This window comes from Callithrix jacchus, chromosome 2 (assembly GCF_049354715.1).
Source record: "Callithrix jacchus isolate 240 chromosome 2, calJac240_pri, whole genome shotgun sequence".
NCBI classification, from domain to species: domain Eukaryota; kingdom Metazoa; phylum Chordata; class Mammalia; order Primates; family Cebidae; genus Callithrix; species Callithrix jacchus.
In genome coordinates, this window is record NC_133503.1 from 137,137,647 (window position 1) to 137,165,554 (window position 27,908).

Genomic DNA, 27,908 nt, shown 5'->3' on the forward strand with positions numbered 1-27,908 from the left:
TAAACACAGAGACAAATCTAACTTGGAGAAAACAACACAACTCAGGAACACAGAAAGCTGAAGAAAACTTCCAAAAACCATAGTTACTATCTTCAAAAAACTAAGAGACATTTCAGCTACAAAACAAGATTCCATAAAATAGGAGCTGTAACAGAACAGGAAAAATATCTTGAATATTTTAGTATGCTAGCTAACATTTTTTTAAATAACCAGTGGAATAGCAGGAGTTAAAGAACAACAAAAAAAAACTCACAGAAAATAGAACAAAAATTTGAAGAAATGTAAATAGGAGAAAAATAAAACAGAAAAATCAGAGGATCCAGAAGGTCCAGTTTCCAAGCACCAACAGTTACAGTAAGAAAAAACTGAAGAGAAGCAAGTATTTTTTTTTTTTAAGAATATCTCCTGGAACTGAGGGAAATGTGTCTCTAAAGTGAAAAAGCCTAATAAATAACCAGTAAAAATGATTTTAACAAAAGGCTACACTGAAGCATGTTATAAAATTTAGATGAGGGGACAAAAAAGACAATTCTAAAATTATCCAGAAAGTAAGAACAGGTTACAAACAAAGAATCCAGAATGGGAAAGGCATCAGACTTCTCAGTAGCAATGCTGGAAAGTGGAAGAATCAAATCCTTCAACATGCTGGAGGAAAATGGTTTTGTTTTCTAGAATTCTAAGCCCAGATAAATTATTTAAGAAACAAATGTCAGAGTAGCAAAAATAAAATGAGAAGGACATTTCAGGTAATCTGGAAAAAAAATTCCTTTTATTAGACCTTTTCTTAGGGAGGTCCTGGAGATATGTCCAACCAAATAAAAGAAAATACTGGATTGATTCAAGATGGCGCTATAAAAACAACTCAGGATTGCAGCTCTCAGTAAAGGCGCAGAGGGTTAGTCAAAGCTGCATTTCCAGACGGATCTTTGTTGCCCACAGAACGGAGAAATTCCCAGGTGTAGGAGAGACACAGGAAGCCAGCACAGCTGTTTTGGGTGGCAGGGCCGCTTCAGCCGGTGCTGCAGCACAGCGGCACTCTGCACACTCTGCACAAAACGCACTGGTCCGGGTGCCCTGTTAAACTGGCAATCTGAGATTTGGGAGGGCAGATTAGAATATCCTTCTGATTAAACGGGACTTGGACAGTGACCCAGACCAGGAGATTCCTGGGCAGCAGTGTTTGAGCCAGCGCAGTGGGTCGCTGCATGGGAAATCACACAGATCCCGGTGCCCTAGCAGCAGGCGACTGAAACACCTGGGAGAGTCAACCGTTCAACTTAAAAAGAAAAAGCACTCTGAGGCAGGGAGCCAGGTGATCAGGCTCAGCGGGTTTCACCCCCACAGGGACAAACAAAACGGCAATTCAAAAGGCTCGGGGTTGAGAGTTTCACTGTGGGCACAGCTGAACCCAGAATGGTGCAGCTCGATGGGGGAGGGTGTCCGCCATTACCGAGGCAATTGGCCTCTACTGAGGTACACTCCCATTGCTGATGCAGCCTGCCGTTGCCAAGGCAACCCGCCACAACAGAGAGACTCCACTGCAGAGTGGAGGCCGTGGCAACAGGGCGGAGCCCATGACAGCAGGGTGGAGCCCACAGCAGCAGGGCGGACCCCACAGCAGCAGGGCGGAGCCTCGGCAGGCAAATAGTGACTAGACTGCCTCCTAGCTGGGCAGGACAGTGCAATGGATACTCATAAAGAAAGCCCTAACTCCCCAAGACAGAGCATCTGAGGAAAAAAACGGGTTTTATGAGTTCTGGTGCAGCAGACTTAAACGTATCAGCCCAAAAGCCCTGAATGAACAACGGAGCTCACAGCTCAGCACTTGAGCTCCTATAAAGTACAGACTATCTCCTCAAGTAGCTCCCTGACCCCTGTATATCCAAAGAGTCACCTCAAAAAGGGCTGATCAGACTGACCTTTGGCGGGCATCATTCTGGGACAAAGATAGCAGAAGAAGAAACTGGTAGCATCCCTCACTGTTCTGCAGCTGCTACAGGTGTACCTCGGACAAGCAGGGCCTGGAGTGGACCTCAGCAGTCGTACAGCAGAGGGGCTAGACTGGTAGAAGGAAAACCAAGTAACAGAAATACTTCATCATCAACAAGCTGGGCATCCACTCAGAAACCCAATCAAAAAGTCAGCAACTAATCAGACGACACATGGATAAATCCACAAAGATGGGAAGAAACCAGCACAAAAAGGAGGAAAACACCCGAAACCAAAACACCTCACCTCCTACAAAGGACCAAAACTCCTCACCAGTTAGGGAACAAACTGGACGGAGAATGAGGGTGACGAAATGACAGAATCAGACTTCAGAAGGTAGGTAATGAGAAACTTCCGTGAGCTAAAAGAACATGTTCTAAATCAATGCAAAGAAACTAAGAACCTTGAAAAAAGTTTTGAAAAAAGATTCGAGGAAATGATAACAAGAATGGACAACTTACAGAGGAATATAAATGAATTGAAGGAGCTGAAAAACACAACACAAGAACTTCACGAAGCATGCACAAGTTTCAACAGCTGAATTGACCAAGCAGAAGAAAGAATATCAGAAGTCGAAGATCAACTCAATGAAATAAAATGAGAAACTAAGATTAGAGAAAAAAACGCAAAAAGGAATGAACAAAGTCTCCAAGAAATGTGGGACTATGTGAAGAGACCTAACCTACATTTGATAGGTGTACCAGAATATGACGAAGAGAATAAATCCAAGCTGGAAAATACTCTTCAGGATATTATCCAGGAAAATTTCCCCAACCTAGCGAGACAGGCCAATAGTCAAGTCCAGGAAATACATAGAACACCACAAAGATATTCCACAAGAAGAGCAACCCCAAGGCACATAATCGTCAGATTCACCAGGGTTGAAATGAAGGAGAAAATACTAAGGGCAGCCAGAGAGAAAGGTCGGGTCACCCACAAAGGGGAAGCCCATCAGACTCACAGCAGATCTCTCGGCAGAAACTCTACAAGCCAGAAGAGAGTGGGGGCCAATATTCAACATCCTTAAAGAAAAGAACTTTCAACCCAGAATTTCATATCCAGCCAAAGTGAGCTTCATAAGTGAAGGAAAAATAAAATCCTTTGCCAACAAGCAAGTACTCAGAGATTTTGTCACCACCAGGCCTACTTTACAAGAGCTCCTGAAAGAGGCACTACACATAGAAAGGAACAACCAGTACCAGCCATTCCAAAAACACACCAAATGGTAAAGAGCATCAACAAAATGAAGAATGTGCATCAACTAACGGGCAAAACAGCCAGCTAGCATCAAAATGGCAGTATCAAATTCACACATAACAATATTAACCCTAAATGTAAATGGGCTAAATGCACCAATCAAAAGACAGAGACTGTCAAATTGGATAAAAAACCAAAACCCATTGGTGTGCTATATCCAGGAAACCCATCTCACATGCAAGAATACACAAAGGCTCAAAATAAAGGAATGGAGGAAGATTTACCAAACAAATGGAGAGCAAAGGAAAGCAGGAGTTGCAATTCTCATCTCTGATAAAATAGACCTTAAAGCAACAAAGATCAAAAGAGAAAAAGAAGGACATTACATAATGGTAAAAGGATCAATACAACAAGAAGAGCTAACGATCCTAAATATATATGGACCCAATACAGGAGCACCCAGATATATATGGCAAGTTCTTAACGACTTACAAAGAGACTTAGACTCCCACACAATAATAGTGGGAGATTTTAACACTCCACTGTCAATATTAGACAGATCAACCAGACAGAAAATTAACAAGGATATCTAGGGCTTGAACTCAGACCTTGAACAAGCAAACCTGATAGACATTTACAGAGCTCTCCACCCCAAATCCACAGAATATACATTCTTCTCAGCACCACATCACACCTACTCTACAATTAATTACATAATTGGAAGTAAAGCACTCCTCAGCAAATGCAAAACAACTGACATAATAACAAACAGTCTCTCAGACCATAGTGCAATCAAGTTAGAACTCAGAATTCAGAAACTAACTCAGAACTGCACAGCTTCATGGCAACTGAACAACTGGCTTTTGAATGTTGACTGGATAGAAAATGAAATGAAGGCAGAAATAAAGAAGGTCTTCGAAACCAACAAGAATGAAGACACAACATGCCAGAATCTCTGGGACACATTTAAAGCAGTCTCCAGAGGAAAATATATAGCAATAAAGTGCCCATATGAGAAGAGTGGAGAGATCCAAAATTGACACCCTATCGTCAAAATTGAAAGAGCTAGAGGAGCAAGATCAAAAAAACTCAAAACCTAGCAGAAGACAAGAAATAACTAAGATCAGAGCTGAACTGAAGGAGATAGAGACACGAAAAACCCTTCAAAAAATCAATAAATCCAAGAGCTGGTTTTTTGAAAAGATCAACAAAATAGACAGACCACTAGCCAGACTGATAAAAAAGAAAAGAGAGAACAACCAAATAGATGCAATAAAAAATGATAAAGGGGAAATCACCACAGACTCCACAGAAATTCAAACCATCATCAGAGAATATTACAAACAACTCTATGCACATAAACTAGTAAACCTGGAAGAAATGGATAAATTCCTGGACTCCTGTGTCCTCCCAAGCCTAAACCAGGAGGAAGCTGAAACTATGAATAGACCAATAACAAGGTCTGAAGTTGAGGCAGCAATTAAGAGCCTACCACACAAAAAAAGCCCCGGTCCAGATGGGTTCACAACCGAATTCTACCAGACACACAAAGAGGAGCTGGTACCATTCCTTCTGAAACTATTCCAAATAATTCAAAAAGAGGGAATCCTTCCCAAATCATTTTATGAGACCAACATCATCCTGATACCAAAACCCGGCAGACACTCAACAAGAAAAGAAAACTTCAGGCCAATATCCACGATGAAAATAGATGCAAAGATCTTCAATAAAATACTGGCAAGCCGATTGCAACAGCACATCAAAAAACTTATCCATCATGATCAGGTAGGATTCATCCCGGAGATGCAAGGCTGGTTCAACATACGCAAGTCTATAAACATAATTCACCACATAAACAGAACCAAAAACAAAAACCACATGATTATCTCAATTGACGCAGAGAAGGCATTCGACAAAATTCAACAGCCCTTTATGCTAAAAACCCTCAATAAACTCGATATTGATGGAATGTATCTCAAAGCAATGAAAACTATTTATGACAAACCAACAGCCAATATCATACTGAATGGGCAAAAACTGGAAGCATTCCCTTTGAAATCCGGCACTAGACAAGGATGCCCTCTCTCACCACTCCTATTAAATATAGTACTGGAAGTTCTAGCCAGAGCAATCAGGCAAGAAAAGAAGTAAAGGATATTCAAATAGGAAAGGTGGAAGCCAAATTGTCTCTATTTGCAGATGACATGGTAGTATACCTAGAAGACCCCATCGCCTCAGCCCAAAAACTCCTGAAACTGATAAGCAACTTCAGCAAAGTCTCAGGATATAAAATCAATGTGCAAAAATCACAAGCATTCCTATACACCAATAACAGACTGAAAGAGAGCCAAATCAAGAATGAACTGCCATTCGCAATTGCTACAAAAAGAATAAAATACCTAGAAATACAACTTACAAGGAACGTAAGGGACCTCTTCAAGGAAAACTACAAACCACTGCTCAACGAAATAAGAGAGGACACAAACAGATGGAGAAACATTCCATGTTCATGGTTAGGAAGAATTAATATCATGAAAGTGTCTATACTGCCCAAAGTAATTTACAGAATCAACACTATCCCCATCAAGCTACCATTGACTTTCTTCACAGAACTGGAAAAACCACCATGAACTTCATATGGAACCAAAAAAGAGCCGGCATAGCCAAGTCAATTCTAAGCAAACAGAACACAGCAGGAGGCATCACACTACCAGACTTCAAACTATACTACAAGGCTACAGTAATCAAAACAGCATGGTACTGGTACCAAAACATAGATATAGACCAATGGAACAAAACAGAGGCATCGGAGGCAACACAACATATCTACAACCATACGATCTTTGATAAACCTAACAAAAACAAGCAATGGGGAAAGGATTCCCTGTTTAATAAATGGTGTTGGGAAAACTGGCTAGCCATGTGCAGAAAGCAGAAATTGGACCCCTTCCTGACACCTTACATTAAAATTAACTCCAGATGGATTAAAGACTTAAACATAAGACCTGGCACCATAAAAACCCTTGAAGAAAATCTAGGCAAAACCATTCAGGACATAGGAGTAGGCAAGGACTTCATGAACAAAACACCAAAAGCATTGGCAACAAAAGCCAAAATAGACAAATGGGACCTAATCAAACTCCACAGCTTCTGCACAGCAAAAGAAACAGTCACTAGAGTGAATCGGCAACCAGCAGAATGGGAAAAAATTTTTGCAGTTTACCCATCTGACAACGGGCTGATATCCAGAATTTACAAAGAACTCAAACAGATTTACAGGAAAAAAACAAACAAGCCCATTCAAAAATAGGCAAAGGATATGAACAGACACTTTACAAAAGAAGACATACATGAGGCCAACAAACATATAAAAAAATGCTCATTGTCAGTGGTCATTAGAGAGATGCAAATCAAAACCACATTGAGATACCATCTCACGCCAGTTAGAATGGCAATCATTAAAAAATCTGGAGACAGCAGATGCTGGAGAGGATGTGGAGAAATAGGAACACTTTTACACTGTTGGTGGGATTGTAAATTAGTTCAACCATTGTGGAAGACAGTGTGGCAATTCCTCAAGGCCTTAGAAATAGAAATTCCATTTGAGCCAGCAATCCCATTACTGGGTATATATCCAAAGGGCTATAAATTGTTCTACTATAAGGACACATGCACACGAATGTTCATGGCAGCACTGTTTACAATAGCAAAGACCTGGAACCAACCCAAATGCCCATCGATGATAGACTGGATTGGGAATATGTGGCACATATACACCATGGAAGATTATGCAGCAATTAAAAATGATGAGTTTGTGTCATTTGTAGGGACATGGATGAATCTGGAGAACATCATTCTCAGCAAACTGACACAAGAACAGAAAATGAAATACCGCATATTCTCACTCATAGGCAGGTGATGAAAAATGAGAACACATGGACACAGGGAAGGGAGTACTAAACACTGGGGTCTATTGGGGGGGAAAGGGGAGGGTCAGTGGGGGGCGGGGGAGCTGGGGAGGGATAGCCTGGAGAGAAATGCCAAATGTGGGTGAAGGGGAGGAAGGCAGCAAAACACACTGTTATGTGTACCTGTGCAACTATCTTGCATGTTCTGCACATGTACCCCAAAACCTAAAATGCAATTAAAAAAATAAGAAAGAAAATACCATAAAGGGGGTAGCATGAGACTGAGGGCACAGAGGATTCAACGTAGGAGAGAGAAGGGATGGCCCTGGGTGACCACACAGAGCAGGCCTGGAGAGCAGCAAGTCCATAGTGGAACAGAAGCATGGAAGACCCTAAAGGCAAAATTTCCAGGAAAGAAAATGAAGTGAATAGGTGTTGGCTGTATTGAGTGTGTTTAAAATAATATTGATCAGTTATTGAGAGAGGCACAGGCGCTTTGGAGGAACACTTAGCAACGAATAAGGAAAAAAGTATGCAAATAAAAAACAAGGCAGATGGTTAGTCTCAGTAGGATGGAACAGCATAGTCGATAACATTTTGAGCAGTTTCCACAGTTTTAGTTGATTTTTCTCCACCTAGAAAGAGCTCAATTCTCACCAATGTTCTTTTTTAATCTTAAAGTGTTCACATGTCTATGCAGCAATCAGAAATGATGAGTTCGTGTCGTTTGTAGGGACATGGATGAATCTGGAAAACATCATCCTCAGCAAACTGACACAAGAACAGAAAATGAAACACCACATATTCTCACTCATAGGTGGGTGATGAAAAAATGAGAACACATGGACACAGAAAGGGGAGTACTAAACACTGGGGTCTATTGGGGAGAAAAGGGGAGGGCCAGTGGGAGGGGGAGGTGGGGAGGGATAGCCTGGGGAGAAATGCCAAATGTGGGTGAAGGGGAGAAGAAAAGCAAAGCACACTGCCATGTGTGTACCTATGCAACTGTCTTGCATGCTCTGCTCATGTACCCCCAAACCTATAATCCAATAAAAAATTAAAAAAAAAAAAAAATTTAAAAGTTAAAGAGATAAAATCAACTTAAAAAAAAAAAAGTGTTCACATGTCATTGTAAACACAATTTCTCTGAAAACTACTTCTCAAAGTACAAAATATATTAAAGCTATTCCCAAAGAATTAACTTGTCTATATAATTAAGAGTGGACATATTTGAAACTCCAAAATCTGCTGTGAGTCAGAAAATACTTTTATGAATGGGAAATTCATAGAAGGGGAAATCTAAACATCCAATAAAAACGAAATGATGTTAAATCTCATTGGTAATTAGAGAAATACGAAAGAATGAGTTACCATTTCATACCCAGCATATGGGCACATTTTAGAAACCTAACAATGCTACGTGCTGGGTAGGATCTGGAGGAACTGGAGTTCTCATATCTTGCTAATGATAGTCACACTGTACAACTTTGGAACAAAATCAGTCATCCCTGTCAATACTGAAGACATCCTCACCACTTCTAGGTGTTATAGTTGAAATAAACTCTCATTCATGTGACTAAGGAGATGAACATAAAAGGATGTTTACTGGTCTTTACTTCTAATAGAAAAAATTGGTAAGATCACGTAAATGCTCCTTAGTAATAAATATGCTAGAATTTTTTCTTTAAAGAGAAATAACATATAGCAGTTTAAAGTGAGCAATTTGGGTCACATGTATGAATATGCATTCAGAGTGAAAACACTAAGTTGCAGAACATACATATTTATTGAATGGCTATATAACTATTAAAAATTATGATATTTTGCTTTTATATATAAATATGTAGCAATATTTTAAAATGTAGCAATATCATAAAAAGATACCGTGGAAATCCTATCCATCAATTTTAGGATATTTGTTAACTCTGAGTAGGAAAAAAAAAAAGGGAAAAGATATGGGTAAGAGACTTTAGCAATATCTAACATTTCTTTAAAAAAGCAAAAAGGCAACGATCTGAATATGGCAAAATAAAAATATTTGTTAATTGCATGTCTAATACCTATTTTCTACCCTTTAAAAATTTCCAAAATTAAAACCTTTATATTAAAAAATGTATTAAACTACAACACACAACTGTGTGGTCTTTATTTGGATCGTGAGTCAAAAATAAACTGGAAAAAGTATACACACATATCACATTTGTGAAACAACTGCCAATCTAAACATATGAGTATATGTTGATTTTTTGGAATTATTAATTTTTTCCTAGGTGTGATAATGATTTTTAAAAGACAGCCTTATCTTTTAGAGACATATACTGAAATGCCTGTGGATGAATAAATGCTTACAGATGCTGATTAAGATCTGCTTCAAAGTAATACAATGTGTATTGGGGTAGGAGTCTACATGAAACACAATTAGGCATAAGTTCTCGATTTTTTGAAGTTGAGTGATGAGAACATGAGTGGTTATTATATTCTAATTTTGTATGTGTTTAAAATTGTCCATAATACAATCAGGTAGACAAGAAATATGTCAAATTCGATTTGTAAATAATCAAAACAAATTAAGATATTCAATCTTGGAGTTCCTGTTAAGAAGTAGGGAGTTTTTATGAGTGTGCTGAATTAAATGACATATAGGTCATCAGCCTAAAGAATAGGGCAGTATTTTTATGATACTGAATTTCTCTTAAGGATCTACAGTCCAGGACTTCTAAGTACCGTGGCAAAAAAAAAAAAAAAAAAAAAGGCAGTTCCCCAGAAAGTTGGCTGCCTCACAACCTTACCCACACTAAGAGTTATGCCTCTCATTTTGCTGAGAGAAGAAAAATCAAATTCATTTCTCTGCCAGCTGAGTAAGGCAGGAAATCAACCTAGGAATTTTAATGCTGCATTACTTCGTACTGGTTCGGTAGAGGGAAAAACAGCTGTTAAAATTCTTAGCCAAACAAGATACAATGCTTTTCTTTAAGCCAGAGAAGAAGGCAAGCAATTAAACCTAACACACCCAAGCTAATTAGTTCTACCTGCTTCTTAATAATTATGCTATTACCAGACTTAAAAAAATGGCAACCAATTCTTTTTAATTTTTTTTGTTTGTTTTAGAAAGAATCAGACTCTGTTACCCAAGCTGGAGTGCAGTGGCGCGATCTCAGCTCACCGCAACCTCTGCCTCCCACGTTCAATGCATTCTCCTGCTTCAGCCTCCTGAGTAGCTGGGATTAAAGGCACCCGACACCACACCTGGCTAATTTTTGTATTTTTAGTAGAGACAGGATTTCACCACATTGGCCAGGCTCTTAGACTCCTGACCTCAAATGATCTGCCTGCCTCGGCCTCCCAAAGTGCTGGGATTACTTCTAAGGTATACAAATGAGTGTTTTTTCTTCTTTATCAACTAGAAAATTATGAGATGTTCAAGAACTTACAGGCCTGTGCTATTTTGAGAAACTGCTATTGACAGTATTCAGGACAACATAAAACTATTTTTTAAAATGAGAAGCATTATTTTTGTAATTCTTACTTGTTTGAAATGAGATTTGCTAAAAAACCCTGAAACATTTTTCCCAACGACAGCCACAGCCTTGCGTTTATGTCACTCATAAATGATTGTAATCTTAAAAGTACAACATAATATACAGACAGTGTTTTGTTTAGTGCAGATATTAATACTCTTGGGTGTTCTTTTTACATTTAAGAATAAAGTTCCCTCTTCCATATGTCTAGAAATTAAACATTTTTAGGAATTATACAATTATAAAATCAGGCAGTTTGTAAAACAGAAGCAAAATTAGGACCTTGAAGTATCAAAACAGCAATCAAAAGAGAACATAAAGCCAGGTGTGGTGGCTCATGCCTATAGTCCCAGCTACCAAGGAGGCTGCGGCAGGAGGATCACTTGAACCCAGGAGTCTTGGGCCAGCCTGGGCAACCTACTAAGACCCAGTTTCATGATAAACTGCTCTATTCCTTTACTCCTTGGAGCCATCTTTCCCTATGGGAGATGACTTTAAATTGTGTTGCACATACAAATGACATATAGCAATAATCTAGCTTTTAATATCTGTGCTTCCTGACAACATCTAACCTGTGACTAACACTGAATCCTAAAGAAAGCTTTTTTCTTTTTTAAACACTGTCTTGTTTTGTCATACGACCTGGAGTGCAGTGATGCGACCACAGCTTACTGCAGCCTCCCGGGCTTATGTGATCCTCCTGCCTCAGCCCCTCGAGTAGCTAGCACTACAGGTGCACTCCACCATGCCTGGCTAATATTTTGATTTTTTGTAGCAGTAGGTCTCACTATGTTGCCCTTGTGGTCTTGAACTCCTGGGCTCAAGCAATCCTCCCACCTCTGCCTCCCAAAGTGTTGGGGTTACAGGCATGAGCCACTGCACCTGGCCAAGAAAGCTGTTCCTTTGAATTGTCCGCCAGGTGACATGAATTCCCAAGTTTGTACTATAGCTTCCTCTTAAGGAGCCATGGTATTATCATGTAATTAACTCCTGTTTAGTGGAATCAGCCATGAAGAGCAAGGATCATGAAGAGTATCATCAGCTACTTGGTGGCCAGCAGCCCAAGCTCCTACCAGACTGCTGAGGGCCACTACATACGTGTCCCTGGAGAAGCCTATTACCTCACAAAGCAGGAAGACACAGACACAGACAAGTAGAATAAGGGCAGGATATGCTGCTAAGTAGCTAATGAATATTGTCCACAGGTGGACACCATCTCAAAGACCCTCCACAGAGAGCAAGCTTCCAGATGTGGTGGCCAAGGCAGGCTTTAGAGAGGAGAAAGCATACGGACCGAGCCTTGAAAGCTGCCCAGGGTGTGAACAGGAAGAGATGGCTGTGGCCACATGTGGGAGGCTTCCAGGTGGAGTCTGCAGCCATTGCAAAGGGAGAGAATGCAAGTCACAAAGAAGGGAGAGTTGTTAACTTTGGCTGAAACATGGATTTGTGCAGGTAAACCAAAGGGTAGGGGAGATGAAAAAAGAGGCTTGGGAGGGTCTTGAATGTGAGTGTTGGGAAATTTAACTGTAGGAGGTGAGCTCAGCTACTACTGGTGGTCAGGACCCTTCTATGACCTGTGTCAACTTGCACACCTGATTTCATCTGCATATACTGCCACCTTGAATTGAGAGAGGCAAGTCCAAGAGCAGAGTAAGAAGGAGGCTGTGTCTCTCCTGTTTTCTGCCTGCCTATCAGCCCACATTTAGCCAATAAAATTTCCATCTCCTTGATGGACAAATAACTCATGTTTTTTCAGTTAATAGTGGGGATCTCAGAATGAAAACTGACTTGAGTTTCTTATCCATTCATTCTTCAATAAACACTGAGTGTCTAGCTTGTGCCCTGCCCTGGGCTGGACATCAGGAAAATCACATTGAACAAAACCTGGTCTCAGAACCCTAGAGGTTTGTAGTCAGGACAATCACTGTTTCACAGTGTAAAGCTGTTGCAGTTTCTTGAAAGTAAAACAGATACCTATCCCAGTAGCATTCCTATTCCTAAGTATTAATCCAAAAGAAATAAAAACATAATTCACAAAAGCCTGTACAAGAATGTTCACAGCAGCTTTATTCGGACTGGCCAAAAATTAGAAATAAGCCAGATATCCATCAACAAGGAAGGGATAAGTAAACTTTGGGATATTTGAGGAACATAACACAAGAGAACCAGCTATGGACACATGCAACAACATGGTTGCCTCCCAAAAATAATACGCTGAGTGAAAAAAGCTGAACACCAAAAGGTATAGAGTGTTACATCCCATTCCATTCTACAATCAGTGAAATTCACCCTTGGTGATGGATTGCAGGAGTCGCTGCTTTGAAGGGGAGGGCTTGACTGGAAAGGGGCATAAGGGAATTTTATAGGTTGACAGACTGCTCTGTGCCTTGATATTCTTCCCACAAAACTGACTGGATAGTAGACCATATCTGAGCATTTCACTTTATGTAAATTACATCTCAATAAATAAACTGCATAGAGCAAACAAGTAAGCAAATACTGTGGAAGCACATGGCTCTGGAGCCAAGTCTTGAAAGATGAGTAGGGAGGTCATCAGATTGAGAGTGAAAGGTGGAGGAGAGAATATTCTCGACAGAGGAAACAGATGTACAAAAGGTTGGAGATGTGGGGGCACGGCCTTCCACACAATGGACAGAACTTCCTGTGGTTGGAACACAGGATGAGAAAGGAGAGAACAGCATGAGCTGAGAGATCGAGGTGCAAGCACCTTGACTCCTGCACCTCATAAAAAGTGAGGGAATTCAGTGCATGGAGGGTTTGAATAAGCCCTGGAAAGCTGATGCAGAAAAGCCCTAAGAGGTCTGGATACCAACGGGACCAAATACTGGCCTGGGGGCTAAACAAGGCTCTATCTGAAATTCGTTGTGTTAGATTTGGGTTTCAAAACAGAACCCATGTGGTAAATCATGCTAGGATATGTCATTTGAATTTCAACTGTTCCCAAGGGAGAAAAGATGTATTTGAAGGGTGTGCCACATGCAATGAGTTTATTTCAACATCCCCTGACATCAGTGTTTTTCCCAAAGTGTGTTTCAAGGAATAAGTAGTCCTGCAAGATGCGGGCTCCAAAGGAGAATGCTGCGGTTAAAAGGGTTTGGGAAGGGCCACGCCTGCAGATTCACAGTGCACAGGAGCAAAACAGAAGTTTGGAAAAAGGTGTGAGGTCCCACAATCAGCATTTCTCAATAGTATTTGATTATGGTGAATTCTTATTCAATAGTTAATACTAATAGCCAGTCAAATTATGGAATGATTTTTGAGATGTGCTGATTCATGTGATACCCACGTGAGGCATACCAAGCCTCTCTGGTCACCAGAGCAACCATTTTAGAAGTAGCCCAGTGGCTCGAATGCACCAAATGCACTTCCTAATAATGTACTCCTTTCTCACCACAAGATATAATAGTAACAGGGATAACAGTGTTTATTAAGTGCTCACAAAGGTCTAAGAGTTGTACACGTATTGTTTTATGTAATCATCATACCACCTCCAAAGTAGATACTATCAGAAATCCAACCTTAGAGATAAGAACACAGACACCAAGTAAGTTTAAACACCTGCTTAAAAATTCACAGATAGGCTGGGCACCATGGCTCATGCATGTAATCCCAGCACTTCGGGAGGCCGAGGCAGATGGATCACGAGGTCAGGAGTTCGAGACCAGCCTGGTCACTACGGCAAAACCCCGTCTCTACTAAAAACACAAAAATTAGCTGGGCATGTAGTCCCAGCTATTCGGGAGGCTGAGGCAGAAGAGTCACTTGAGCCCAGGAGGCGGAGGTTGCAGTGAGCCGAGATCACGCCACTGCACTCCAGCCTGGGTGACAGAGAAAGACTCCGTCTCAAAAAAAAAAAAAAATTCACAGATAATAAGTGATGGAGTTGGAATCTGAACCCAGGCATGATTCCCGAGCCTTCCATCTTAATCACTATGCCAGCTGTCATCTCCATTGACAAAATATAACCTCCTTCAATATAAATGAAGTACACTTGATGGGTTCATCCATTCTTTTATTCACTCAAATCCCTCAGTTAATAGTGAAGTACCAATAAATGTACATAAGGCTCATTGCATTTAAAAAGTGTGTTTTTTACTTGATTTTTGCTGAAATTTGGCTGCAGGCAATAGGGGTTGGACTCATTACTTTTCCATCTTTGAATGGCAGTTCCTTACAGGAACATGTCTGGTCTGATTCAGTTCTTGGTCATTCTGGTCAAAAATGATATTGCTAAGCATTTCACTCTATGTAAATTATGTCTCAATAAATAAACTGGATAAAGCATTTTAGAGTCTATTGCTAAGCAACATCATTTTTGACCAGAAGAAACTAGGATTTGTTTCAACCCTAGTGTTTTTTTCTGGGTTAGTGTTAACTCAGTCATTTAATTATCCCTTCATGCAACATATTTCCTAAAACTTCCCTGAACCATGCATCCTCCAAGTTAGCCAATAGTCTCTCTAAAGAAACTGAAAATAGTCACCATCAGAAGTCCTATAAGTTTGTCTGAGAAGATCGATGGTTTACCTGTAAGCCTACCTTAATTTATACAAAGAATTTGTGTGACTATCCTATGCTAGAGAGGGGTGAAGGGACTGGCTGTCATAGTAGGCAAGAGATTAAACCTGACAAATATATTCATCTTATCTATATATCTATATCTCTTACCTGAAAAATACAAAGAGAAAATATTTTAATTTACTGGCAACAGCATTTGAAAAAAAACCAAAAACCCTCTGTTTTCTTGCCCAGACCAATGATAACTTCTACCAGGAGCATACTTTGATGTGATTTTTCCCAGTACTTTGCTTCCAGCCAACACAGTTCAGATTTAGGCTTTTTGCCCCATGTTCATTAAGGTGATGGACTCACAGCCAGCTGAGTAGAGAAAGGGAGCTCATAAAGACAAATTTAGTATTTGATTTTTTTTTAACCATGCTTTATCTCAGACTGCCTGTTTAGCATAAACTAAAACATTTTAAAACCCAAACTATGTAGGTAGAGTGGAGTACCCTAAAAGAAGGCTAACCCACCCCCCTTGCAGTATTACCTTTCAAAGTGGATGTGGTTCCAGTCCCACAGTCCCAGGGGAGACATCATTGTGGAACTGCACTTTCTCATACTGGAGCCTGAATGCAAAATACGGCCTCATTACCAGATGCTGACTAACAGACCATCACATTTTGGCCAAAATATTCATTGTGTTTTTTGCCTCCAATTTCCATGCCGATGAAAAGTACTTTGCATTTGCAAAACTTGGTATTTTTTTTAGGGCTTATGCTGAACAGAAGCATCAAGCATCTAAAAATATAGGATGTGCTCTACTTGTGTCTAACATGCCAATCTGGATACATTAACAAGTAATTTAAAATAGTATAACTTTTTGATAGGAATAAATCCATCATGAACTAGAAATTTACTCACTGGAAGTAAAACAGCTTTGAAAACCTTTAGTTTCTTTAAAGAGGGTTCAATTTTAGTCAGATGGAATATATATGAAACTTCCATGTTCTTGATATAAGAACATTCCAAAAACAGAACCATATGAAAATGAATAAAGACAACACAATATACACACATCCAAGGGTTTAGGCTTACATAATTTTAAGAATGTTTAATAGTTCTATATTTACTGTGCTAAAATTAGAAAAAAAAAATCCATCATAGCTAAACAGTTAACTGCAAGGGCACATCTGAAATGACAAGCACACATAGCTTGAGATCCTGAACACGCATATTCCAGAAGCTTTTGGCAAAGCCAAGTATGTGAAGTCTCCTTGACTTCTGATGTCACATTATCCTATCTTCTGCCATCTGCCTCTAGCAAATGCCAGTGTATTCCCAGGATGGAAACATGCCTCCTTTCTGAATCATTCCTACAAAGACTCCCCAAAATATGGCCTCTTGCAGTTGAAAATGATTGCCCTGAATTCAGAGGAAAACACAAAACCATGGGCTTCTCTCCATAATTCAGAATCAAGAATTCCCCATCTCAATGATCAGCGACTAAACTGAACGAGGCTAAAACTTAATAGACTCCTATGTTGACAGCCCAGTAAAGGGCCAAATAGTCTTTGAGAAATGGGAACTTCAAAACTCAGAATCCACAAGAAAGTCTTAAGGTTTCTGAGGACACTTTAGAAAACAACATAAAATCACCTTCTCATTTGGGGTTTTGCATGAAGAAGTCTCTGAGCATGCAATTCCTATTTTTTGTTTCCAGTGGACTTATGACACTCTTAGAGTGCAATGCCCTTATTGCAGCATTACAACATTCTGCATGATTAATTGATTGCAAATCACTGCACAGGATGCCAAGATCACTGGTACAAAGCAGGTCATTAAATAAAATCAAAACTCTGCCGATGTTTTGCTTGTAATGTTTCTTCCAAAGCCTTACAGCTCCATTCCTTAAAAACAGCCTTAATTCATCAGAGAGGCAGAGTCTCCCAAATTTCTAGTGGATGATCCAAATATTCTATATTTAATACAAACATGCAGCACATTATGCTATAGGAAGAAAAAGCCATAGTGTAACAAAATTTGTACAAAGAGAGCTACGGAAAAGAGTCACCGTGAAAATAATTAAATTTTGAACAGCCTTACTATGAAACTGTTCAGCAAAAGGCTCAAAAACCTATCCTGCATAACTACAACCCTTTGGAAGCCTACATTTTTCCTTGGGTAAATCTTCAAGCATTAACATTTGAATTTAAATTGAATTAGTATCTTATCCAGACAGAGAATGGATACTCTGGCCCCTTATTCAAGGAAACTCAACAGTGATTTATCATGGCAAATTAACATCTCCACGGATCAAAACTAAGGCCCAGGCTTATTTATCATCTGGCCCAAGGTATAAGCAGAACAACTCCTTCTCCTTACCAGCTGTGTCTGAAAAGTGACCCAGTCAGAACACAAGTATGTTTCAGTCAGCTAGTCTGGGGTAAAGCAAAGGGATCTATTTCCTAAGATGCCACCACACTTCATTTTATGTTTGCTATAATAAATATGTGATGTTTCATGCAATATCTTAAGGCTGATAAGTAAAAGGCCATGCCAGGGAAATTGGTTCACGCTCTAGGAGCATATTTAACTAACTAAATATGAATTGTTCTGCCTGGGGAGATGAATCTAAGTAGGATTTGTCAGAAGATAAAAGAGTTTAAGAAAGTCATTGATGTTGAGCTAGCCACCCATGCTTGATTTTGTGGTATTTAAGTTACTTTATGGTTAAAAAAGAAATACCCCAGTAAACAGGCAGACTAATTGTTATTGATATAACAATTAAATAGTAAATGTGTCATCTTCCTACAATGACAGCAGTGGATTCATTTCTAAAGCTCAAGCTACCATAAAACATTTTATGGGAAACACATTTTAACTTTTTAAGTTCTCATTTCCTGTACATGGCCATATGGGGGCTATATGTACAATGTTCTAACGGAAAAATAACTCGTATAAAGAGATGCTCTCCATTAGGGCAAATACCTAATGCCTGCGGGGCTTAAAACTTAGATAACAGGCTGATAGGTGCAGCAATCCACCGCCTCACATGTATACCTATGTAACTAACTTGCACATTCTGTACATGTATCCCCGAACTAAAAGTAAAATAAAAGGGATGCACAACAAAAAGTACCTATCAGACTGATTCCTATAGTACTATTGTACTATACGCATAAATTTATTGGAATACATTTATCCATGCAGAGGAAGAAAAGTTCATAATCTTTTAAGTCTTCTACTAGGAATCTAGTAAGACAAACAATCTTACAGTTATCCCGACATTTTAAGGACACTATCTAACATATACCCATATTATAAAAAGTTTTAAACATACACTCAATCCAGTTAGCTAGCTGGAAATACTCATCTATCCTGCCTGTGTTAACCACCATCACACACACAATTTCTCTGATACCTCAACTTCTTTCAGTGCCTCAGTAAAGAGTTAACTGTGTGGCTTCAGCTCATGGCTGCTTTCATTTCTGCTACAGCATGTGGACCTTGACTTCTCCATTCATTTCATAAATGTTTATCAAATCTTCATCACATACCAGACACTGCTTGGCTCTTGTAATACAGCAATTAATAAGAGAGAAATATGAAATGCTCTACCCACATGAAGCTTCCTCTCTAGTGGGACGGATATTACATAAATTATTACACACATAATTCAAATTGTAAGCGCTAACAAGAGAAGCTTTCTGGTGATTCTGAACCATGACTTTTATCAGTTTATTCAGAAATAACAAGTACAAATTGATTCAGGATAAGCAAACACAAAAAGAGATTAAGGTGGTGAACTACAACAGAATTTTTAAACTGAAATGACAAATAGTCTACACCGGAATATTCCTGTAGGCTGCTTTCGACGTTTTCTTTCTAGCAGGAGAGCCCACTCTGGAAACCAAAGTACAATTAGAAGTCTTTCTGGGAGTATATTTACATAATGCAACCAACCAGTGTTGGATGATCTGTAGATAAGGAAACTTTCCATTCCAAATGGAGGTGATGTTCAGTCTTGTTGTCAGAGCATCTTACATTTGGGTGTTTATATCTGGATCTAAAAACGTGGTTGACTTACGTAACTTGTTCCACTAGAGAGAGGAATAAAAAGCAGCAGCAAAATGCTGTGCTATCAGGATTCACCCCCAGGACAATTCCAGCGACCCACTGATAAGCACCTCCTCTGAGATTGATATGGAAAGACAGTCATTCTTTTTATTCTAATGTATTTCCAATCTGAGTAAGAAATTTCCCAATTTACAGCTAATTATTTTATCATATTTTAAACTATGGGCTTTCTAATAACATTTAGGAAACATTTTTTGTTAGTGGGCAACCCTGGAACCAAAATCAGAATAAATTATTTCCAGAATGTGGGAAGGAAGCTGATGCTCACTGGATCTGCAGGACATGCCAGGAATTTTTTAAAAAAATAATTCTGTTAACACTTCCTTCCTGTTTGTACAGATGGGGAAACTAAGACTTAGGGATCACCCAGCAGTAGGAGCCAGAGTCAGGATTTGAACCAAAGTCCTCTTCTATTAACTCCAGTATTCTAGGCCAGCAATCCAGGCACATGTGTCAGGTTGGCTGCTTCAGAACCAACTAAGAAGAAGGTTAGATACAGAAGTTTGCAGGCTGATTCAAATCACAATCTCTGAACAGAGGAATCTGTATTTTTGTTTGTTTGTTTGCTGATTCAAATCACAATCTCTGAACAGAGGAATCTGTATTTTTGTTTGTTTGTTTGTTTGTTTGCTGATTCAAATCACAATCTCTGAACAGAGGAATCTGTATTTTTGTTTGTTTGTTTGTTTGCTGATTCAAATCGCAATCTCTGAACAGAGGAATCTGTATTTTTGTTTGTTTGTTTGCTGATTCAAATCACAATCTCTGAACAGAGGAATCTGTATTTTTGTTTGTTTGTTTGTTTGCTGATTCAAATCACAATCTCTGAACAGAGGAATCTGTATTTTTGTTTGTTTGCTGCAGGAAACTGATGCATAGTCAGCTATGGGTATGATAATTCTAGCAACAAATTCCCATCCATGTATCTTACTTCTCATTAACTGCATAGTCAAAGAGTGGCCCTCCCCAACATCATCAAAGGATTTGGGGAGCTGGAGTTGGGGAGAAGGGTTTGGAAGAAGAGTTGGGGAGAAGTTTTAAGCCTCTGGCCTTGAACTCCATCTGGTATATTCAGCTATGTCTTTCTGAATTTGTTTTCAAAGGCTGAGCAAAAAGTGAAAGAGAAAAGTTGCCTTATTTGAAAAACAGAGACAGTAATCATGCTTTCATAAAATCATTAAAAAGAACAAATGAGATCATAAATTCAAATCTGCTTTTGAATGGCATGAAGTACCATATAATATTGCACCATTAATTCACCCAAAGGTGAATATTCCAAACAAGGAGGACTGTAATTGTCACTCCTCAACTTAAGTGGAGGAAAAGAAAGTTTAGAACCCAGCTTCTGGGGTAGGCAAACCATAGCCACCTGTTTTTAAAAAGTTTGCTGGAACATAGCTAAACTCATTATTTACGTATTGTCTATGGCTGCTTTGCAAGCTACAATGACAGAGCTGACTAGTTGTAACAAAGATCTGATGGCTTGCAAAAACTAAAATATTTACTATATGACCCTTTAAGGAAAAGTTGTCACCCCCTAAACAGACGGTCATATTCTTTTTAGGCAAACATAAATCAGTGGTACTCAGCTGAACATTCCACATTTTAAGCAAACCTTAAAAACAAAATCTACATGGCTGGATGGGAACGAGATAGTCCCCAAATTCCGATACATGGAGAGAGTGATGCTTCCTTTCCTTTGCTGAGGCTAGGTTATTGCCCCATCAGTCACTGTGATTGATGGCAGCAAGCCCCATCCTTCAGTTATGTTTGGTATATAAACTTCCCCTCCAAACCCAAGCCCTACTCTCTTTGAGAGTAAAGCCACACTATACTAGAGAGATCAAACATGTAGCCCACAGACAACGTGTGTGTGTGTGTGTGTGTGTGTGTGTATGCGTGTATTATTTTTTCATTTTTAAAGCTAAGGATGACCAGGGCCAGGCCTAACCTCTGATACTCTCTGGAGCATTCATACCATGTGGACTCCAACACTTCAGCAGCTTGTTCAAGCTAAACTGGAACCCAGAGTGGAGATGAACAGGCAGCCTCATGGCTGGCTGGCTGCCTCTGAATCCACCCACCTGCTGGTTTTGCGCTCCTGCTGTGTCTTAGGCTCTGTGTGCTGAGGCGGGATGGCCCTGGCCCAGTTGGCTCACATAGCCAACCTGCCCCCAGAGAAATATGCAATCAGGAAGTTGGCAGTAAGCACTCCTGGCTCACCAGGCTCTACAAGCAAATGTCATGTTTCCTTTTCCTGGTATAAAATCTGCAAAAGGCTAAAGTCAATCATCTCCACTTCTCAATGAGAAAGATTAAAATTAAGCCCTTGGGCCCAATACTTTATAGTTCTGTCAAGATATAGATTACCAAGAGCAAGCAATATTATAGTTTCCTTTAAAACATCACCTAATGTAATAGTCATGATTCTAGAAGAAAGAGTTGCCAGATGATTTCAATTTGATTTCTTCAAACTCATATATATATATATATATATATATATATATATGGATAATAATTTGATGTTGCAATTAATGTCCTCAATCCTTCAGCTTTGTTTTCATTTAAGCAATCCAAAATACATGCATCTAATGTCCCTCCCAATCAGAGAGTACTCACAATTCCCAAAACCCCTTAGTTGAGGCCTAGGCTTGGAAATAAAACTATAAGTAGTAAATGAACCTAGAGACTCAATATTTTCTGCTCTAGTTTCACTAAGTAGAAAATGGATTCAATATTTCCTGTCTTAATTTCTATGTGTTGAACTAGGCTTGATAACAGACATAAATATCAATATATGGATATAAATGTTCATCACAATTTTACTATTATATAATAATTATTTTTTTTTTACAAAATTCAATTCACTTCCCTAACCAAGTCAAAAAACTAACAATGTTGTCATAGTTCAACTTTGGTGTAGGGGTGTGTGTGTGTGTGTGTGTGTATACTTTTAATTAAAAATATATATTTTTAAAATTTTTATATAATATATTACATTTTTTTTTAAATAAGGCTTTCATGACACATAAAATTACAGCAGGGAGAAAAATCATCATTTTGTCCCCTGTTAAGAGCTGAATTGTATCTCCCCAAAATTCACATGTTGAGGTCCTAACCCCCAGTAGCTCAGAATGTATTTAGAGACAGAGTTTTAGAAAATAAAGGTAAACGAGGCCATTACGGTGGGCCCCAATTTAAATCACTGACATCCTTATAAAGAGAGATTAGGGCACAGAAAGGCTCAGGGGGAAGACCAGGTGAAGACACAGGAAGAAGACAGCCATCTCATCCACAAGCCAAGGAGAGAGACCTCAGAAGAAACCAATCCTGGCAACACCTTGATCTTTAACTTCTAGCCTTCAGAACTGAAAATAATAAATTTCTGTTGTCGAAGCACCCTACCCTGTGGCACTTCTATTACGGCAGCCCTAGCAAATAAATACATTCCCCATCTCCAAAACACTCATATCATAGAAGTGCATGGTGTCTAATACCAGTTTCAATTTCTGGGAAAATTGCTCAAAGTTCTTTGGGCAATGCTTCTTTCCACATAGATTATACAAGTAAGGCATCAATTTCTAAATTATTAAATATTTTAAAATATGAGAAATTATCATCCTCTCACTTCTTAAAACTGTTATTTAAATGCTCACTATGGCACAGGTTTCCATTTGGAAGTTTTCCATTTTCTTGCCTTACATAAAAAACTTGCAATGACAAGTTTAACACAGCTGTCGTTTTTTTGTTTTTGTTTTTTAAATAATAACAAGATGAGGTATTCTAAATACAGTGCTTTGAATTTTGAAAATAGTTTTCTGGGCACCAAATTCTAATATGTAATAAAAGGAAACATTTTTTGAGAACCCAAACTTAATCAAGTTACTTTTTCCCCCAGTATCTATATGATTAACATAAAATTTGGCTTGACTTACATTCTATCATATGCATAACAAAATCATAATGCTTTAACTGAATTGAAGAGAACTTTTGGGAAACCTGCAAATATTGAGGTATACAGAAAAACATAACTGACAAGCAAAATTAAAATTTCATATTTTTACACCATAAAATGTTTTCTCTGCTAATGAAAAAGACAAATAACAACATAATAGATGCATTCAATATATAGTTCTAAAATGTTAAAGCTAGGAGAAAAGAAGTCACAAGAAAAAAATGTTGGGGTTTTTTTTTGTTTTTTGTTTTTGCCTTTCAGAGTAATGCTATTGAGCATCTCATAAGGCCAATTACATAGCAATTGTCCCACAGAGACTATTGTTTAAAGAAATTCAAATATTCTGTATTCTTGGCTGCTGTCCCACAGAGGAGTGCAGAAAAAGTTCTTAAACCAACCACCTCTTCCACTGCAAATAAAATACCAATTTGGATTTGATGTTCCAACATCCAAGAATTTTGTTCATGAAGTAACTTCCAAAACTGGAAAGTAAGGTTCTTTAAAGTGCTATCTTAAAAAATATTTACAGATAACATGGGTTTATTATTAGGCAATATTAGAAAAACAAAATATTTTTAAGAAAATGAGCCTTATGGGAAAACAGCAAAGCTAAAGAGTATTTATGATACTGAAGATGCTCAGGCCTCTTGCAAGAGTTGGCCACAGCAATCTAAAACATTTAGAAATATTTTCCAAATGTTACTATTAAAAAGGGAAGGGGGAAGGAAAAAAAAACAATAAATACAAAAACCTGGCCCTTAATCATGAACATCCCATTAAGCATTAAAAAGGATTAGATTAGTTCTGTATCTAAACCAACTTCTTTAAAAAGTATAACTCATGGCTGGGTGCAGTGGCTCACGCCTGTAATCCCAGCACTTTGAGAGGCTGAGGCAGCCTGATTGCTTAAATCTAGGAATTCAAGATCAGCCTGGGCAGCACAGAGAAACCCTGTCTCTATTAAAAAAAAAAAAAAAAAAATCCAAAAATTAGCTGAGCATAGTGCAAACTTGTAGTCCCAGCTACTTGGGAGGCTGAAGTGGGAGGAACCACTTGAACCCAGGAGGTGGAGACTGCAGTGAGCCGAAATCATGCCACTGCACCCCAGCCTGGGCAATAGAGTAAGACTCTGTCTCAAAAAAAAAAAAAAGGTACAACTCAAAACACCTTTCTAAAAACTAAGAATTTAGACCAGGTGTGGTGGCTCAAGCCTGTAATCAATCCCAGCACTTTGGGAGGCCGAGGTGGGTAGATCACTTGAGGTCAGGAGTTCGAGACCAGCCTGGCCAAACTGGCAAAATTCCATCTCTACTAAAAATACAAAAATTAGCCAGGTGTGGTGGTGGGCGCCTGTCATTACAGCTACTCAGGAGGCTAAGGCAGGAGAATCACTTGAGCTCTGGAGGTGGAGGAAACAGTGAGCCAAGCTGTCACCACTGCACTCCAGCCTGGGCGACAGAGCAAGACTCCTCAAAAAAAAAAAAAAAAAGAAAAAGAAAAGAAATTAAATTTAAAAAATAGATATGCCAGTGTAATGATTGACAGCATGGGCTCTAGAGCCAATCTTCCCAGGTTCGATTCCTGGCTCTGCCATTTACTAGCTGTGTGACCTGGACAAGTTACCTAACCTTTCCATACCCCAGCTGCCCCTTTCAAAGGACAGAACCATCTCAGTGGGTTGTTGTGAGTATTTTGAGTTTCTCCGTGTAAAACCTTAGTACCATGCCTGAAATTTGATGTGTCATACAACTATTAGCGGCTGGAATAGGGACAGAGCAATTCAGAAACCAATCACAATCAGAGCACAAGAATACCTGCTGAGGCTGTACTGAACAAACCAATAGAAATGCCTATTTAGGTAGTATCTAAACACACTGGATAATTTTATTTACATACAATTTTTCCATCAGCCTTACAGTTCTAGAAATTCACATTTTCACTGATCTGAGCTGATCATATATCCACAGTACCAGACTAGGCTAAAGAGCAAACCATTCTTTAAGGTGTTACCTGAAACAGCCAACCTTATGATCTGACAAAGAAAGAGTGACTCAAGCCTGAATGAAATCATGGTTAAGTGTACATTTAGCTAAAATACCAGCCCACAACATAGCAGGCAAATTTCGTTAGCCAGATTATGGTGAACTACGGAGATCCTCAGTAGTGGTCACTGATGGCCACTCACCCAGATTCAGTAGCAAAACATGGAAAGGGGGACAACACCACTGTGTGGTCCTTGGTTCTGGCACATCCAACTGTCACCACCCAGCATGCCCTGGAGCCTGCTTCTTCCTGTCCGGCCCCCTCAGTCACTGTCCCCAAAGATCATTGTGGCACGCACCCACGGAGCCTGGCTAAGGCCATCACCAGTGCCGACTTTGTGTTACTGTCAACGATAAAAGCTGTGAAACCTCCGTAGTAGTTTAAATAATTTTATGTAGACTTGACCGCTCTTTTAAGTATATATATCCAATTTTCATTCCACTTTCTTATCGCCCCCTATTCTGACTTTCTTTTCTCTCTTCCAGAAATTGCTTTTCATGAAGTAAACAAACATAAATAAGGTTTTTTGACTAGTTGCAAAACTCCAGTGGTGAACAGTACACACAGCATTTCTGATGTAATCCCTACTTACATAAACCAGAATGTTCCTAAGAGATTTAGGCCGAAGTTGATTTTCCTCTCTCCTGTTAATGTCCTGAGTGTCCCTGGCCTACTCTGGACATACAATTTCTTAAGCGTAAGTACATTTCTCAGCATTTCCTTTGGCTCTAATTCCTTACATGTGGATAGACTGGTTTCGTATATAGTCACTGTTTATTTCCTTAGTACATTTTCTATCTACTGCAAGTATGCTGCCAAATGTTTAACAAGTTTTTACTTTGAAGCACAAGTCAATAGAAAAAGATGGGAGATACACAAAAAGCGAAAGAGACATACTTCTTTTAAACACAAGCTGAATGTGGTTTAACTTAAACTGAGTTTCTGAACTATACCAAAGCCAGTACGTAAAACCATGCTGACAAAAACACACAAAGCACTGTAAATAGCAGGTTAAAAATCAACACAGCCAAGCAACATGTGCGTAGAAGAAGCCTTCTGCAATGTGCTCTTTATTGTACTAAAGTTGAAAGACAATATATTAAAGAAGTTACATTTTCTAAATTTTGCTTGACCTTTTAATCTGAACTATTCATATTTTTTATTTAAAGAATATTTGAAACAATACTTTTAAGAACTATTTCATTCTCTCCTATATGCTGATAAGAAGTAAGAATGTTCCCACGGTGACTAAGTAAAGAATTAGCCACTACTAAGAATCAACATCTTTTGCATCAGTAGTAAATCAATTTGTAAGCAGTGTTAGAATTATTACTCTTGAATTGGGAGAAGCCAAATACCTTCAAACCTTTTTGTTGCTGAAAAATTATCCTCCAACTGCCAAACTAAGAATATATATTAGCATAGAAACAAATCTGTGTCCAGTTCTGAAGACTTCTATACTACTGCTTGTTTTATGTTTCTGAAACATTTAGCTGTGGGTGATTTATTTCACATCCATGTGGCCAGCCATTTGTTTATTCTATTGCATACCATCTGTTTTTCAGTAGAGAGGTTTCAAGTTCTTCTCATTCCCTACCTCATATCCCACAGAAAACAATTTATAATAGACATAGATTTAAATCATTTGGATTCATGTGGAGCTGGTAACACGAGCTGCCTTTCATTTATACTTGGCAAATGCTTTAATGGGATTAGCAAATTGTGTTATTATGAGGTACTTACGGAGAGACAACACCTTTTTTTTTTTAACAATGACAAATAATGTTAACAGTTTCATTTTGGGTATTTAATAGCAGTACAGAAGATTTCACTAACATTGCAGGAAATTGCCCCGATAGACAATGAAGTCCTACTATAAACCCTGTTGGTATCTTTTATTTCTGAGTGTCAACATAGGTGTTTCAGGATGTTCAGGGGTCCACAGTAGTGGGGAGTAAATATCAAGTTGTTTTACTTTTAAGAGGACATTATCATTTTAACCCACACATCTAAAAATACTGCCTGGTGCTTACGTGTTGTGAGCATTCTGTAAGCCCTACCACCATGCTCTCACTTGTCTAGGTAACTTATAAGTGAAGGCCGATCCCAGACTTCACTGAAGAAAAGTGAATGCCACAAACTCCAGCTCATTAACACCAATTTATTCCCATGCTAGGGAGGACTTTGATTCACTCTATAGAAGAGCCAACCATTCAGAGAGACAACTTCTTGTTGAAGCTATACAGATGACATTTAAAGTGTTAATTACCATTTTTACAAGAATCCTTGCTGCTTTCATGGAGAGGAAGCATCTGATGGCAGGACCCAGCAGCTGTCCACAGTTCGTGGCTGACATTCAAAGGCTGGGAAAGGTCTGTCTTGAGGTCTTCTTGATTTTCACTAGTCCTTACCAAGTCAGAATTAGATTGAGTTGTGGGGCAATTGGCATCCTTATGAATAACTGATGGATTCTGTTTGTTGAAAGTGTTAAATGACATTTGTACTAAAGCTTCATTGATGAAGAATGAGTTTTCATGACATAAACTCTCAGATCGATTAAGTTCTATTACCTGTGGAAAGAAATACAGAAAAAGTACAATAATTTTTCTAACTTACACAAGTTTCATGAAGCATTTA

The 27,908-nt window shown here is 38.9% G+C and overlaps 1 protein-coding gene across 6 annotated transcripts in view; it reads right to left on the bottom strand.

Moving 5' to 3' along the window:
• ARHGEF28 (Rho guanine nucleotide exchange factor 28) overlaps positions 1 to 27,908 on the bottom strand; it is a 333,758-nt gene that overhangs the window by 10,120 nt on the left and 295,730 nt on the right. For 5 of the 6 annotated variants that reach the window (XM_035291420.3, XM_035291419.3, XM_078365895.1 and 2 more), the window contains one exon: positions 27,541 to 27,841. In XM_035291420.3, the coding sequence (XP_035147311.3) occupies positions 27,541 to 27,841 (301 nt within the window). Of the gene's footprint in view, positions 1 to 27,540; positions 27,842 to 27,908 lie in introns of those variants that run through there. The other variant, XM_054252192.2, reaches the window with a different exon arrangement.